Consider the following 15,069-nt stretch of genomic DNA (forward strand, 5'->3'; position numbering starts at 1 on the left):
AAATAATGCTGCAACAGAACTTACAATGAAAGTTCCCACTCAATTAAAGTCTTATTCTTTTTTGTGTGCAATTTCTAGATACACAGGAATACATCAACGTGTACTTAATAAATGTACTGATATGTCTGTAACAGAGTCATGCAGAAAAAAAAGTCCTGGCTGACTTTCACTTTGCACAGGATTTTGTGAAGGGAAATGGTGGGGGTCTATTTTCAAATTTCCAGCATGAAACTTCTCAGGATTCACTTAAGTTTTGGAGGGACAGGGACATCTAATCTCAGACCAGACTGCACAATAATTCACGACTTCACTTACTTTTACCTAGCTGCTTTTTTCCTCTCACTAAAACATCTTCATTTACATTAGGATTCTAGTGGCCTCAGAAATTACTTTACCCTTCTGAAGTGATAAGAATACACATCAACCTCCTTTTTAGGGGATATTTGACAGCTTCATCAAAGCTGTCTCTGACATACCACGCTCTTATCATTTCCACACTCATTCCTCAAAGCCTTCAACAGGAGGATGAGAAACAGTCCTGCAAATTCTCTAAGTTACTGACACAGGCCTTGTTGGCTAATATTGATAAAGAAACCTAAGTAACTATGCTTCTTTTGTGTTTACCTGAAAACTAGCATTGTGTCCTGTATCTCAACTGAAGAGACCTGTGGTCTAGTGGCACCTGGGGGAAGGCGATTTCCTAAAATGTGCCAACTCTGTTGCTTGTGGTCCTCTAACAATATCTACAGTGTTGTTAATATTTCTCACAGCTGTGTGGTTAATCTTCTTCTAGGGCAGACTGGTAAAGACTGGTGCCATATCCTGAAATGGGACTACTGCAGAGCTAGGCCATGGCAGTCTTTCCTCCTTCTGTAATCTCTCATTCCCTCAATCTTAAACTGTTTGTCCACTTGTGAACATTTTATCACACCATTACCTCTGCCTGGCATACTCCATTGCCCTCCTTTCCCAAGAAATAAATTGCACTGAACTCTGTGAGGTCAGACCAAAGCAGTCCTGCCTTTGCTCTTATCTTACGTAATTATCCTATCCCGATTACAATTTCTTTCATTTGCACATGTAAATTATTGTCGTGCAATGACATATGACTGAGAACAGTTTGAAAGATCAACAAGAAAAGATTCATTATAACAAGAAAATTAGGCAGCTTCCATAACTAAAAATGAGTTTTATAACTACGTTCAGAAACCACCTTACCTTACTACAGCAATAACATGCATTCATCTGAATGCCAAGTCAGTCATGAAGCTGTGGCCCACACTGACAGGCTTTTACTGTGGAGTAAGATGAGAGAGCCTTAGCTTTTAACCTTCTTTGATTGAATCCCACAATTCGTATTCAATCCCTACAAAGTTCTTATTCAAAGAAAGTCTCCATGTCACATTATGAGAATTTTGCAAGGCTTTTCCATCATTTTCTCATGCACTAAAATTACTGGCTCACACATCCCTTTTCAACAGTACTTCTGTAAGGTGTCTCCCATCAAAGAATTTTGGTGTATTTAGCCAACACTACTAAATTCATTCCTGAAAATTAAGTCGGTGAAGAAATATGTAATGAAATAATTATCAGTTTTCAATTGGAAAACTGAGGCAAAACCCCCCCACAACATCTTCTCCATCAGTAGCTACTGAGTCAGTGTTAAGGACTGAGAAAAGTGTCTATATCTGCGGACTTCCAAGGCAATTGGCCATAGATCTTTGTTGCTGATGACATATTGTTGATGACTATTATGCTGACAGAGACTGTAAATATCTATTCTCTTTTCCAGTATCCAGTAGCTTCTATGGAACCCAGTGGCATGAAATACACCCTCAGTACTGGACTAAGTTTCAAGTCTGGGAGTGGCTGCAGCATCTCCTTGATACCAACCAACTGGATGCCAACTGCATACCTTTCCAGGAGTTTGATATCAACGGGGAACATCTGTGTAGTATGAGCCTGCAGGAATTCACTCAGGCAGCTGGGACAGCAGGACAACTGCTTTACAGCAACCTTCAACACCTAAAATGGAATGGTAAATAGATATTAGACAGAGACACATGTACAGTGCTCTGAATTCTGAGATCTTCAGAAGCCACTCACATTCCCCAGAGACCTACCTGGCAAATCATAGTTGCTGTGTTTGCTGTTCTGCTTATAGCTCTATATTTACTATAATGTTAAATTTTAAGATAGGACTTAAGCCAGAATTCTGATGGACCAAGAGGAAAGGGTATGTTTCCTGCTCCAAAACTAGCCCTCTGGCTAGTTGTGGAAGTTGCTGCTTGTAGCTAACACCTTTGATTCTTCTGTGCTCATTCTCATAGGTTTTATCTGCCATATGCTTTCTTGCAGGCCAGTGTGGTAGTGATATGTACCAATCTCATAATGTCATTGTGAAGACAGAGCAAACAGGTGAGTGGCAGTTGAGTAACTTGTCTTTTGATGGTGACAAAAAGGGGAAACTGTTCATTCCAAGAGAGAGATATCAAAACGGCATTAAATAAAATGGAAAGTGTATCATGCAGAATTAAAGAAGTAACACAAATGTTAGTCAATATCTGCTTCTGAAGTTTTGGGTAACACCACATGCACATGGTCACTTTTCCTGCAGTATCAGCAGTCTACACTAATGGTCAGAGTTGAAATCATTAGCGGTGCTCAATGAATGCAGCTTTGTAGAGGACTTCATTCACCAGATTTCAAGACAACTATTTTAACAATATGTCCAGTTAAATAAAAAGGAGAGAAAAAATATTTTGTTATTAAGTTCCTTTAATGTCTGAAACGCTAGGAAATTTCCCAACCTAACAACTTGGAGAGAAAAAACCCATTACATTTCAATTTCTTCATATGTTTCAAGGAAACTGAAGTCTCTTTTTCTGGTGTCTTCATTGCTAGATCCCTTTGCTCACAGGACATTGTTTCACTGAAGAAAGAACTTCAGCTTGGTTCAACTGTCCTCTTCAGGCACAATTATTTTCCTGGTTCCTTTGCCAGAGCACTGTCTTTCCTTGCCTGTCCATATCCAAACGCTCTCTATCCCTCTAGTCCCAGCCTCTCTGTATGTGGGTGCATTCAGGAGCCACGTTTTAATATCTCCTGGCAGAACAAGTACAGATCTGTTGCATGTGGCGTCTCTGACAAATACTGTCAGCCAGTTTATTCAACTAACCTGTAGGAGCCCAGCCTCCCCAGCCAGGGACACCATTCACCTTCTTGCAGCAGGCAAGCTTTGTAATCTGCAATCCACTCCTTGCCTGTGCCTGCATAGTATGGGTGATGCTCATGCAGCAGCCTTGCTGCTTGCCATAGAGGTAACTCCAGTAATCCTTTAAGACCTGATTTATGAGATCTTACTATAATATTACTTCCTCCTACTACTAGAGGTACATAGTGCAGGGCAAAGTACCTCAGCTGCACATCCTGGAAAGGACCAACTGATATATGGTTCTCCTAGATATGCCGAATCAGGAGTGGCACGGTGGGGCTCTGGTGATGCTGATCACAGGTGGTGGGAGTGGGTTTAGTTTCTGCATGGGGAGGAGCAGGAATTCTGGATCGGGCTGCTGGGAAACATACTCCTTTTGATCCAGTAGGGACGGGGCTGGTGATTTTGAGGAGAAGCCTTCCTCATTCTAATAAACCATCACAGCTGCAAAGATATGGGCACTGAAAGAGTCCAAAATGGGAAGGAAAGCTGTCTCCCAGTGTTCTGGCTAGGTAAGGACTGTTTTCAGAGGCAACATTAGGCAGATCAGGTGTCTAAGCAAGCAAAGGGTGTGTGCTATTGTAGGAACGCAAGCCCTGGGTGCCCAAACATGCAGCTATTAGTTAGCATGCCTGCAAAATTCCTATGTCATAAGTGGTAACTCAGCCAAACACAATGATTTAGCTGTAACTCATTTTTGTTTTTTTGATTTCATTTATATGAACATGAGAAAAATTAGGTGTAACCTAGATCTGAACTTTATATCTCATCCTTTCTGACCTGGTTTCAAAAGAAAAGGAGATTTTTAAGACTTCTGACCTCAAAAATGCACTGTGAAGAGAGTAATTTCCAGATCAACATACAGATCATAAAGACAATATTTTTGCTTATATCGATCCATATGACCAGAAGGTCACTAAAGACTATTCCTCTTTAATCATGAAGGTGGTTTTTAGGTTAAGGAAGGGACTTGATGTGCCTGGAATAAAATGGTCCTTCATCTAGGATGAGGCTTTGATGTTTCTCACTATGTGCTTAAGCATGAAGCTCTGTTTCAGAGACGACTTTCGAGTTCTACCATTACAGAAATAAATGCTCATCATAAGCATCCTTCTGTTTTAGTAGATATTTGAGAACACTTTCATCTCTATGGCACCAACGCATTGTCATAATTATGAGGGACTGAGAATTCAGGACTGGATTGGGTAGAATTAAAGTTGATCTGGCACAGGAAATGTCCTTCAAGGCCAGGCATAAATCAGTCAGGAAAAGGAAGAGGATATTACATTATTTCTAAAAGTCGGTGCTTTGTGTAAATACATTTGCCTAAATATGCAAAATCCCATCCATAATTTGAGCGAAAGGAAATGATTTTGTGCATAGCCCCTTCACTTCTTAGTTCCCTTGACAGCTCTTTTTTTTTTTTTAAATTCCTAATTCCCTCAATGCTTAATATTTACCTCTGTGTTAAAAAATGTCCTTTTAGTGATCTGATTTTCCTTTTGGTCCTTTACTTTCAGATCCGTCATTAATGGTGTCCTGGAAAGAAGAGAATTATCTGTATGACAGTGGCTATGGTAGCACAGTAGGTAACTAACATCACTTCATGCGTTTCTGAGATGGTTTTGTAGTTGTCTGAGGCTATTAGTTTAAATGTCTTCTTTTTAATTCCCAGAGTTATTGGACAGTAAAACATTCTGTCGTGCTCAGATTTCCATGATGACACCTAGTCACCAATCTTCTGGTAAGGAACTTGTAATTATATTTTTAATTGTTTGTCACTTGTCTCAGAGCTACCGACATGTAATAGTCTCTGTGGTCTTCTGTTGCAGGATTGAGTCTGAGCCTCCAGTGATTTTAAACCAAGCAATGCTGATTCTGACAGATTTATTAGCTGTCATTATTACAATAGCTTGCTTTAAAGAAATGTTTCTCTCTTCTCTATGTCAAGACAAAGATGATAAAATAGTCTGTAATCTTCACATATCTTTTAAAGTGTCTGAGTCAAAGGGGCAGATATTGCTGTCAGAGAGACGAGATATTCCAGCTACACCACACTTTTCCGTGGTATAGTAGGGTACGGGCAAACAAGGGCCGTATTCCTCCCCAGAAGTGGCTGTGTTTCTCTAGTGAGCCAGTGACTCATGCTGAGTAGGTAGCTGGGTTTGGGGCCAAGCTTTGGGTTGGCCCAGGGAAGCCATAGGGCAGGCACCAAGCCCTCTGCCCAACTGCACCAGCACAAGGGCCTCCCACTGGAGCCTGTCTCAGCTGATGGCAGGATGGTCACCGAACACCTCCTCACTTCCATGAGGGAGAGTTGCACTCTGCTTGCTAAAGAGCAAGAAAGAGCAAACCCATTTGCTGTAGTGCCTGGTGAAAGTCCACTCTGGTCACATGTGTTGGGGCACTCTGTGGGCCCTGTGCTGGGGGCAGGCACCAGGGATGGAGGTGAGAGAGTAAGGCAGTGGGGAAAGAGTAGAGCAGAGATAACAGGGGAGCGAGAAAGTGGGGGGGGGAAAGGCAGGTTCTTCTTAGGAGGCTGTTAAGCAAAGAGATCTGAGGGAGAAAGCAGTAGAAGTCCCAGGAGGATATGAAAGAAAAGCAAAAGAGAGAAGAGAGAAAACTTGACCAGAAGAAAAAAGACACCAAACCTTAAAAAAAACCCCAACCAAACACTCTGTTTGCTTTCTCTGTCGTCTCCACCCACTCTCATAAGATGGTTACTAGGATGTCAGAGCTCTCTGACATGGCTGGGGACTTGCCCAGATCCTGGCATGGTGTGTTTATCCGCTGACTGCTTAAGCCTAGAGCTAGGGTGGCACGCCAAGGGCACAGCCTCCTGTAAAAACTAAATTTGTATATCCCGTAAAAAAATAGCTCATTCCCGAATCATATGCAAATAATGTGTAACCTTTTGTCAAAAGTTTTGCAAGACAGCTTTGTTGAAACTGCATCATAACTCTTTTCATCTGTCAGGCCCCAGTCTCCTAACATGGCATGATTGAAACCATGTAGGAGCTGTGGCAAAGCAGGTGGCTATTTACACAGCTGAAATCCAGAATAAATCACCGGGTAGGCAGAAGGCAACTGAACTTCCAAGAATAAATCTCCAGCTAAGTAGAGCATAACAAACATTTGCACGCGAATTGTGAGATTTTAAAATGAGAAGGATTTATATGAGGGCAAATAAAGAACTGGGTTCTGCAGTCCTTACCTGGAATTCCCACAGGCTTTTAATAACATCAGGGGAATCATAATCTGAGGAAAGGCGGTGAAATAAGCTTCATTTTACTTCCCCCACACCACACCCCCCTCCAAGCTGAGTGAGGTTCAGGCTAGTTCCTGCTCTTTGAGAATGGAAAGGCAAAATGACTCAGAGCACGTTTGCTGCTTGGGGGTCAAGGACAGTAATTTATCAGGCTTAGAATAGCAGAGGTTAGGCTTATCCCCACGGACTTGTTCAGTTGATGTTTCCAGTTATGTATGAATAAAGCAAGTGTGTGAATAACTTTGCATCTACCTTTTCACATGCAGTTATTGCAGTAGCTTGTGCAGATCTGACAAGTTTCTATGCAAATAAATATTTCCTGTGAGTCATTTTCCCATGCAAATGCCTGGTTTCCATGAAAAGTATGATAATTGTGCATTCATAGAAGCTGGGAAAACATGCGTGGGACCTTAAGCTTTGCTTTATGGGATTCAGGGACAAAGTATTCTGAAAACCAAACACAGAAGGGGCTCCCTCTCAGGCCTATCCCACAGATTTTGTGAGACTTAGAGCAATCAGATGAAAGCTATTCATTAAGAACAAGAGCAGAGCCAGGCTGTGGTGGTTTGAGGGCGGGAGGGTTGAACGTGCAGACTGTGAGGTAGGTTACAGTCATGAACAGGCGGAACTCTTTTTTTCATTTCTGAAGAAACACTTGTGCCAGAAACCCTACTCCTCCTCTGGCTGGCTGCAGGTGATAAAGTACCATTGATGAGAAATGGCTTGTTTCTATGGCTCTGAGCCACAGAAAAATATATGCACGTCCAGCTGCCAAAAACTCCTACTAGCGCAGCCCCTTTCCCCCACCCTGCCCCCCCAAACAACAATGCTTTGCCAGTTCATTATGTTTTAGTCAGGTAGGTGTTCTGTGCATTGGTACCAGCACATACATTTCACATTAGATCATCTCTTCAGAAGCAAATAAGCCCCCAAAGATACGTGCTTCTGCAAAGTCTAAGACATAATGGGACAATTCAGGATTCCTTTTATAGATGTGATCATCTTATTTTTCTCTCTCTCACACATAACATGAGGTGAGGTATTTGTTAATCAAATTTAGGTTTCAAAAGCCAAATGTTTACCTCTGCATTCATTCTTTATTCATCAATGGTCTCTTTGAGAAGTGTGCTGATTAACATATAGTAAAGAAAACAAAACTCTCCCTCCTCACTTAGATTACCTTCCGAAAAGTGATTATCTTTAAAAGAGATATTTGTTCTTTTTTGTGGTTTTATTTCTTTCAACCTGCTAGTCAATGGAAAGCCTTTAATCAAATTTACAAATAGACTTCATTTTCCTTCTCTGCAGACTCTTCAGATGCAAAAAAACTGCAAGATCATACCCCAAAGTCCCACACCAAGAAGCACAGTAAGTCAACATCTATGTTTATAATGATTGGTTAGTTGATTGAAGGAAAAAGAAACACATGAAAAGCAAATCTTTTTTAGAAGGGAAGAGGAATCATTTTGAAAGCAAAACTGGCTGGATTATTATTGTGATTGAATTCTCCAAGGATCTGACTTTCTAGTACTGTTTGTTTACATTATATGTGACTCAATATTGTTAAATTTTTCAAACTGTTTTTATCAGTGAGGGCTTATGGGGAAGCAACCAGAAACCAGCCACCTCTGCCCTATGTTGAGCTGGGCTGGTGGAATGAAGTAAAGGAATGATGAGGAAGACCTGGGATTAAATCTGGAAGGTCTGTGCGTGGACACCGTCATGCTCGTGCCTGTGCCTGCCAGGTGCAGCATCCACCACAGACCCTGCTCAGCATCTCCTTGCAGAACTTCTCATGCATGACATCCCAAGCAAGCACCTGCTCCTCAATCTTGCCACCTTCTTCTCCTCTGATATGACTTTCTTTCCACTCCTCTCACCTGTGTTTTCTGTAGTGTTTATTCAACCTGACTCTGAAGACAGGTTAGCATAATTGTGATTTCTGTACCTAGTTCCATTAATGTACTTTACTGACATTTTTATGGGTCCTGTGTAATTCCCTCTTTATAACAGAAAAGCTTAATATTAGTCCATCACTGCATTTCATGGTATTCAGTTTCATCTTGTTTTGATATGGCCTCTAGATTATGTCTCTTCCTGACTCTTCTTCTTACACTGTTCTGTCATTTTGCCGAAACAGAACTCTAGAACTTTATATCTGCACACAGATATCTCGTTTCTTTATTTGTGTGTATCATAAAGTTGTTAATGAAAGGATTAGAGAGGACTGATCTGAAGACAGACCTGTGAAGAACTGAAGTCTCCTGACTTGTTCAGCTTGGAGAAGAGAGGGCTGAGGGGTTCCCTCCTCGTAGTCTACATCTTTCTCAAAAGGGCTGATCTCTTCTCTCTGATGACCAGCTGTAGAACATGAGGAAATGGAATGAAGCTGTGACAGGGAAAGTTCAGATTGGACAATAAAGAAAGGTTCTTCATCCAGAGGGTGGTCAGTCATCAGAACAGGCTCTCCAAGGACGTGGTCAGAGCAGCAAGCTTGATAGAGCTCAGGGAGTATCTGGAAAATGCTCTTAGTCATATGGCTCAGTTTTAGAAGTCCTGCAAAGAGCAGGGAGTAGGACTTGATCTTTATAGGTGCCTTCAAACTAGAGATATTCTACTGTTCTAAGAACTCAATCACAGCCTTGGCATACAGAACAGGTTACATTGGCAGTCTGGGCTAACCCCCTACATTTCCAGTTTCTTCAGTACTGCTCTGTATCATGACCATTAAGTATGTTTCTGATGTCCAGATAGGCTAGTTACTGGTTCTAGAAAACAATTACAAGAACAAGGAAAAATATTGTATTAGTTGACTGAAATCCATTTCTACTTATGTTGCACTGTATACCATTTTTGAGTTATCTTCACATCTTTGACTAGCTTCTTTCCTTCTTAATTTGGTCTAATTGCATACTTTTGAAGTCAGACCAAAGGACTGCTGTCTTTCTGGCTAACCTTGTCAGTTTGTTTGTTATTCTTCATTCATAAACTACTTCATCTGAATTGTTGCATTTTTTTAATCTTTTTTTTTTTTTTTTGACCTGGGCTTTCTGATGCCATCTCTATAGTAACTGTGGGATGTATTTGTGTTTAAACTGGGAGGTCTATCTGCTGAACTTGCAAATCTGTTTTTGCCTTTTCTATACCGTTGTCAAGCTTTTTAATATGCTTTTCACATACAATTTTGGCTGGCCAGTTTTGTTACTGTCCCCCTATCCACTCTACACCTTCTTACTTACTCATTCTTGTGGAATGGCATTTCACCTCCTGTGCCTTCTGTCTGTCTTTTAAGTGCTCGGAGGTTCAGTGCCTGCTTCACAGTAATGTACCACACAATAATATCAGGTTAGATGTTGTGCTGTAGAAGAGTATCAGGAAAAATGGGTAAATGAGATGAGGGGAAGGCTTAAACATGTTCTCTTCAAGGCAGAAAGAGTGCCAAAGGCAGAAGGAAGCAGTGGGTGGTTTGGACTCTGTTTCCTCTGCTTGCCAGGGCTCCTACCTGCCTGCCAAAGGGCTCAGACTGCCTGAGGCTGACACTTACCTCCAGCCTCAGTGTAAGGCCTGCCAGTGCTTTTTGTCTTTATATCTCTGAGACAGGGGTCCTGCACTCCAGAACTATGGCCTGTCCCTACTGAGTGTTCACCCTCTGCAGATGACAAAAAAATGGCAATTATAGCCCAGAAAGCTCCTGAGACACTCCTTCTTCCTGCCTCCTTTCCTCTTTCAGACCCTCGAGGAACTCATCTTTGGGAATTTATTCGAGATATTCTTCTCAATCCTGAGAAAAACCCAGGATTAATCAAGTGGGAAGACCGGTCAGAAGGTGTCTTCAGATTTTTAAAATCTGAAGCTGTGGCTCAGCTCTGGGGAAAGAAGAAAAACAACAGCAGCATGACTTACGAGAAACTCAGCCGGGCTATGAGGTGAGCTAAAATGTTGCTGAGGAAGACTGCAGCACATAAACACACTAGCTGAATGGAGAATCTGTTTGACGTTTAAAAGTGATTTGTCAACAGCATCAGTTCCTTTCTTTGACAGCTAAATCTCTCGCACTAATTCTGACATTGTAGGATTATATTCTTCTTTGTCTTTTCTTCCTCTCCTGTTTCTATATACTATAGTATATATAACATAAACAGTTGTTTATATATATTTATGTATATGTATATACATTCTATTGCTCTCCACCCAAACAACAGAAGTAGGAAGGAAACTTTGTTGCAGAAAGATAAAAGTTCACCTAGTACTGAACTGGAGAGGTTTAAATGGCCCAGTAATGGCCAGAGACCTTGTTATTTTCAGCAATGTTCAGAAACTAGTCATATCCCAGACCCATTATCCTAAAATAGGTTTACAAATTCTATGTTAGGACTTTCTTTCCTGTTTGATTTAACATTTTAAGCATTTTTCCATAATCTCTGGAAGTTGAAAATGTACTTTTAAATGGAAGCTGAGGTTTTTTCCTGGTCTGATTTCAGATCCTGGCTTATCTGGAAACAAATCCCCATGGAATAAGAGTGTGTGATAAATACAGCAATATGCTTTTACCTTATATATGGTAAACTTTGAACTCAGAAGCTAATCAATATAAAGTAAAAAGAAGACTTCCATTTTTCCTTCTCTGTCATTCAGTGATAATGATCTTAGGTATTATATATATGTCGCAACAGAAAATAAAGACTTTTAAAGCCAGCCAAGGAATTGTCTAGTTGGCAGTGGCCTTTTAGCACCATAGGTGAATTTACTCTTAAATTTTTGTTGTATGTTTTTATTTTAACAGATACTACTATAAAAGAGAAATCCTGGAGCGTGTGGATGGTCGGAGATTAGTATATAAATTTGGAAAGAATGCCCGTGGTTGGAGAGAAAATGAGAATTAAATATATCAAGAAATAACATTTAAAACACGTGGATGTAAATATTCAAAGACTATTTTCTTATATTTATGTACCAAACTGGGGTGAAAAAACAATTCTACTTCTGTCGGGAAGAAAGAACATTATCATTATTGGTGTTAAAATTATTGTATTTGAAGTAAGTCCTGTATGGGGAAAAAATGTACACAGTTTTCTGTGATATAAGTTAACATTATAGAATTACGATTATTTTTCCCTTCTTGTGAAGTTTTCCTCTTTTTTTTTTTAAATCATACAGGCATAATGTGATTTATGAGTCACGAAAAGAAAGGGAAGGAGCTAAATACTAGGGCATTTAGGGAGTATGATAATCCACTTTGGAAGGCAACTACAAGTGGAGGAAACAGTAAAGCATCTCTGAGCCAAGTAGCCTTCTTCCATAGCCAGCTGGTTTATAGCTTTCATTGGCCAATACTACTTGTTCCTTCCCTTCTCTGATTTCTGAGTGTTTTATGCTTTGCTGGCTTTCAGCTGCTTGTTGAATTAGACAGTGGGTTCCTCTTCAGTTGGTTTATTGCAGCCACAGAAAGCAGTGGCTCAGCAAGGTGGCTGTCAGCATTTATGTGGAGAACCCATACTACCTCCAGCACTGTGACCTTCTTTTGCAGGCTGAAGTTTAGGACCAGACCTTATCTGATATGGAGTATCCTAATCTCCAAAGAGCATCCAGCTCATCCCAGGAAAAGGGCTATTTGTTTTAACTAATATCTTGAAGGTGAACTGCAGGAAGGGAGTCAGTCTTGGGGACCAAAAGATATGGAAGGAAGATGATTGTTTTCTGACTATGCAAACCTACCAAAAGGCACTGGTTTCCCAGTAGGAATATTTATAGTCCTCTTGTGCTCTTGCACTCCTAATTAAAGCATTCAAATCCATGCCATGTAGAACTGTGAGGAGATGGGCAAGCAGAACATATGTTAGTCCCATGACATGAGGAAGTGGTCTGCAGATTCTTCAAGTTGTATGATCCTCCTGGCAGGTCAAGTCTCACTTGGACAGATACTTTCAAGAAACCTTTGAGAAATGCAAAAAAACCCTTCGTGTAAAATATTAGTTTTCCTTTTGCTTTTCTCAAGTCTAACTCTGTATTGTATTTGTATTTGTCAGTTGTACTTGGAATTCTTGGCTAGAGAAAAACCCGTCAACTTAAAGACATTGAGATTTTGGGGACATTCAGATCTGGGTCGGTATTTTGGGCTCATTTCTAGCAGTGCTGTGCAGATACTGTATGTTCATTGGCAGCTTTTTCTTTCTCTCTCCACAAATGCTTCCTGCTGACACCAACCACATCCAGGACATGGGGAAATAAAAACTAGAGGAGGCAGCTCTTCACCAGGTCACTGAGTACATGAGATGTGGGTGTTGAGAAACAGGATTTTCTTGGTGATGTTAACAGAGGTGAAACCAAGATCAATACCAACTCACTTTTTCAGGGATGGGGACTTTGGAAAACAATAACAAGGGCTGAGAAGTCCCAGATAAAAAACGAAAGAAAAAAAATTGAGATTAAGAACATTAAATCCATCCAATATCCGTTTTCTCAGGAGTCCCTTGGGTTTGAATCTGTATTAGCTTGAAATTCAGCAGGGTACAGCTGGAGGTTGCAGGATATTCAATTTTTTGTTTGTCTTGAAAGGAAATAGAGATGAAACCAAGAGACAACAGAAGTATCAATATAAAGGTTATAAAATGTGCTTAGCAACAATTTGTAGGCAAACATGAGAGCCTAACTTGTTATCTACACATGTAGGGCATGTTAAACAGTAACACTGCCTCCTACACTGTGTATGCCAGAGCCGTCACCATCAATTACCCGTACATGACAATTTTTACTTTTCATAACCTGGGTGGAGAGAGGTTCATCTTATTTACAAATCAAATAATAAGCCTGTGTACTTCAAAGCATTTTTTTCTTTCAGTCTATTTTTTTTTTTTGACTGACTGTGCCAGCCTTGCTTGCTTTCACGCAACTCAATTAATTTCCTTTTTTAGCTTAAATTGCTACATTCCACTTCCTTTACCATAATTTTGTAGTTCATATAACAAGAATCAGGCCTCCAGACGAGGAGAGCACTTTGCTCCTAAGATCATTTCTTCCCCCCACCTGATTATTTGTAGCCCTTTGCTCCATGCTCTTCACACCACATCCCAGTCCAAACCTTGGGTTAAAATCTGAAATCAGTGGTACCATCACAGATCTGCAATATAGTTGTACCTTTTAGGTTAACATATATCCTACAGCAACTGACTATAATACCTTCACAAACCTGCTTTTTACCTGATCTCTCATGAAATTTCTTGGGAGATAAAATGAACCAGTGATACATGAGTGTCACCATTTGTTTGCTGAGCTGTAGCTAAACCTGCTTTTAAAGGTTTTGAAATATTAAGCTTTATTTAGAAGCATACTGTACAAATGTAGAGAGTGATTTATTCTGGGGTGCAGTATAAATGTGTCTTCCACTGTCCCATCTTTCAGCACGTGGAAATCATGCAAGTTTCTGTTTCCACTCTGCAGAACTTTTCAGACTAGGTACTTGTCATTCAGCATTACAATAGCACAAAGTTGGAATAGAAGACAGCCAACATTTACTCTGTTTTACAAATATATTAGCCTTTGCCTAAGACAAACACAAAGGACTGTTTAAAATTACAGTTCTTGCCAAGGACAGATGCAACCAGCCAAACAGATTCTTTTTATCAGACCTAAGCAAACGGAGAAAATGAAGAGATGAATTTTAATGTAAATTGCTATTTAGACAAAAAGCATTTCTGATTGCTCTTATATTTTATATTTCAGAGGCTGAGCAATCATATTTTCAGATGTCTCCTTTAAGTTAGCTGCTGCTGAACTGGTAGCATCATGTGTATAGATTTTTATTGTACCATAATTTTTCATATGTATAAAGCTCTAGATAGGAAAATTTATTGTATTTATACAGTTACATGCAAATCACAATGTCAAAGGTGTTGGCATGAGCACTCTCAATATTTTCTGCACAAAAAACATCCTGATAAACTGTATGTAGGTTGTTGAACTACATAGACATTAAAATGTTTAGTTAAATTTTCGTCTTTCTGCAGCACATTGCATAATTCCTGCTTTCTTCTCACAGTATCATCTTCAATGTCTACGTGTGGCAACAAACCCAAGCTAGATATTTCACTATTGCCATTGTAAATCTCGGCTTGGAGATTATATATTCACAAAATGGTTCTAGAGACTGTTTCTATTTTTGTGGATATTATATAAATTCAAATAAAACACTCATGAAAGAAATGTTTTGATTAATGTTTATCTTTCCTTTTTTGTGTCTTGAGATTGGAAGCGACCAGAATGAATTCTTTCAGTATTGAAGAATATTTCAATATTGACAAAAGGACTGATGTAACTACCACAAAATCCAATAGCTTAAATTTACTAATATGTTAAATAGCTCATCTATTGTGAAGATACTGGATTTCCAAACCTGTTTTATGTCTCACAGCCCTCACTGAAATAATGGATTATGTCAACACAGCTAGATTGCCTTTCTTGTTTGGCTGCTAAACTTGACAAAGGCCTTACTTCATCACTGATTTTACTTCAAGGTATTTTGAACTGAGTGCAAGGGCTGGGCTGATTAAGGATGCTGTTACTCACATTAAGCATTTCCTTTACTGAATCA

At 39.9% G+C, this 15,069-nt stretch overlaps 1 protein-coding gene across 1 annotated transcript in view; it reads left to right on the forward strand.

Annotated features, from left to right (window-relative positions):
• EHF (ETS homologous factor) overlaps positions 1 to 14,681 on the forward strand; it is a 33,536-nt gene extending 18,855 nt beyond the window's left edge. The window contains exons 3-9 of the mRNA XM_064657735.1: positions 1,793 to 2,038; positions 2,359 to 2,418; positions 4,735 to 4,803; positions 4,890 to 4,958; positions 7,791 to 7,850; positions 10,213 to 10,408; positions 11,266 to 14,681. Of these exons, the coding sequence (XP_064513805.1) occupies positions 1,793 to 2,038; positions 2,359 to 2,418; positions 4,735 to 4,803; positions 4,890 to 4,958; positions 7,791 to 7,850; positions 10,213 to 10,408; positions 11,266 to 11,365 (800 nt within the window). The 3' untranslated portion in view covers positions 11,366 to 14,681. The remainder of the gene's footprint in view (positions 1 to 1,792; positions 2,039 to 2,358; positions 2,419 to 4,734; positions 4,804 to 4,889; positions 4,959 to 7,790; positions 7,851 to 10,212; positions 10,409 to 11,265) is intronic.
• Positions 14,682 to 15,069: the final 388 nt, after the last annotated feature.

Source organism: Pseudopipra pipra, chromosome 6 (genome assembly GCF_036250125.1).
Source record: "Pseudopipra pipra isolate bDixPip1 chromosome 6, bDixPip1.hap1, whole genome shotgun sequence".
Lineage (NCBI taxonomy): Eukaryota > Metazoa > Chordata > Aves > Passeriformes > Pipridae > Pseudopipra > Pseudopipra pipra.